Here is a 2,105-nt window from a genome sequence, read left to right on the forward strand (position 1 = left end):
ATGTCCTGATTTAGAGGCATACCTCAGATTGAGTCAATGAGAAAAAATATAAAAACATAGCTGGTAATTGCTAAGCCAGGGCAGGTTTTTTTTTATTATTATTATTTCTTCAAGATCAAACCAATACTCTTCTTCTCTTGGAAATGAAGTATCCTCTGTGGAGAAACTGGTTAAAGATGGGGATAGAGAATGAGGGAATAATAGCTTTTGGAACACAGAATAAGAATAGGGAAAGTAGGAACCAAGCTGGGGTGTTGAATCCTGTTTTCTCCTCTCTGTTCTCACATCCACAGCTGACATCAGGAATTTTTTTTCTTGGCCTAAAGAAGAGACATCTTGTCAGTCTCCCAGGTAACATGGTAGTGGGGAATGGGACTGAGGGAAAAGGCATGTTGCAGAAGGGGAAACTCAGGAATTGGGGCTGTCTATATAACCCCTTTATAAGAGCCTGGGTTCTTGTTAAAATTCATTGACTTTATTTTAATTTTACCTTGAATTTCTCTATTCCCATTTATAAGCTTAAAAGTTAAAGTCACTTTGAGGTATTTTGTGGGGAATTAATAGTCCTTTCTCCTTTCTCCTTTACATTTCCCCTACTGTTAGTGACATATGAGTGCACCATATTTACTAGAGTTGGTTCTAGATCATAATTGTGTCCCTTTCCCCCTTCTCTAATGTCCTTACCATGGTTATCCACACCAGGGCACTGACCAGCAGGCCATACAACATGGCCTTTCCCAGCAGGATCTCATAAAGGAAGGTAGCAGACTGGATACTGTGTTGATAGGACTCTGTGAGGGTAGAGACCACATGGTTGTAAAGACACAGTTCTGGCCTCTCCTTGTCCCATGTTGCCATCACTGATGGGACAAGGGAGAAAAATATTCAGGCAATAAACATTTATTAAGTGCCTACTCATAGCCTGGCACTATGCTAGGCACTGGGGGTACAAAAAGAATCAAAAGAGAATCCTTGCCCTCAAGGAGCTCCCATAAGTGCCCAAGGGATAATGGGGTTCTGGTTGCTGGAGAAAGGGGAGGGCAGAAAAAAGAAAAAGAGAGTTACTTACCAGAGGTAATACCACAATCTGAAAGAGAAAATTGGGGATATTTTATTATCCTTGGCTTTCCTAAAGATCCTATCATTTACATAGGACATACAGGTTAAATCATGAGTATAAGTTTAGGGACTAAAATACATCATGTGGCAGGCAAGTTTACATTTGATTTTAAAAACTTAATGTCTTCTGACTACCCTGGTCCTCTACTTCTCTCCTTGTTACTGCTTTGGGAAAAACAAAACAAAACAAAACCAAACCACACTATCTTTAGGTCTGTGGGGACCTGGAAGAATATTAGGTCAGTGGGATGTTCTATAGGCCATACAACTTGGTGATTTGGGGCTGCTATCTGCAAGACTCTGACTAAGACTGAAGGAGAATGGTAAGCTTGGTTTATCTTATTTATGCAGGAAGAGGGAATACTCCCAAGGGAATGTAGCCTGACTCTTCTCTCAAGATCCATATTACTAGGAGAGAGCCTTGGGGATAGATTATTTTCTTTCTTTCGTTTTCTGTCTTTTAGATTTTCTGCCTTCCTTCTTTGCTTTGGTTTTTGGATTTTCTTGTATCCTGTCCTTGCCTTTTTCTGCTTCCCTTTCCCCTCTTTGTGTCTCTGGCTTGTTTTTCTTCTCTTGGTCTTTTTATCCTCTATACCATCCCCATCCTACTCCACCTTGTGATGTTTCTCACCTGACTTTCCCCAGATCTGGTCACTGACATTCTGGGTGACAGGTTTGCTATGGGGACTTGTCCAGGTCTCATTCTCTGCGATGCCATAAAACCGAACTTGGCAACGAAAGCTATTCTTGGGATTGCGCCAGAAGGGAGCAGAAATCCGGAGGCGGCTGCTCAGGGAGTAGCTGGAGTGTTCTTCATTGGGATGCTCCTTGGAAGGCTCAGGGTCTGTGCCGACCCCAATTTTGGTCTCCTGCCCATTCACCCACCAGCTCAGCTCCACAAGGTCAGGGTAGAAGCCTGTGGCCAGACAGACCAGAGTGGCCTTTCCTTTTGTCTCAATCTCTTCCTCAGATGGCTGAAACACAGT

At 42.7% G+C, this 2,105-nt stretch overlaps 1 gene segment (V, D, J or C); it reads right to left on the reverse strand.

The window, feature by feature from the left end:
- LOC123249908 overlaps nucleotides 1-2,105 on the reverse strand; it is a 10,433-nt gene continuing 8,328 nt past the window's right edge. Inside the window, 4 exon segments of the C gene segment in view lie at nucleotides 1-320; nucleotides 685-791; nucleotides 1,070-1,087; nucleotides 1,751-2,103. Of these exon segments, the coding sequence occupies nucleotides 300-320; nucleotides 685-791; nucleotides 1,070-1,087; nucleotides 1,751-2,103 (499 nt within the window).

The sequence above is a fragment of the Gracilinanus agilis genome, chromosome 5, assembly GCF_016433145.1.
Source record: "Gracilinanus agilis isolate LMUSP501 chromosome 5, AgileGrace, whole genome shotgun sequence".
Taxonomy (NCBI): Eukaryota; Metazoa; Chordata; class Mammalia; order Didelphimorphia; family Didelphidae; genus Gracilinanus; species Gracilinanus agilis.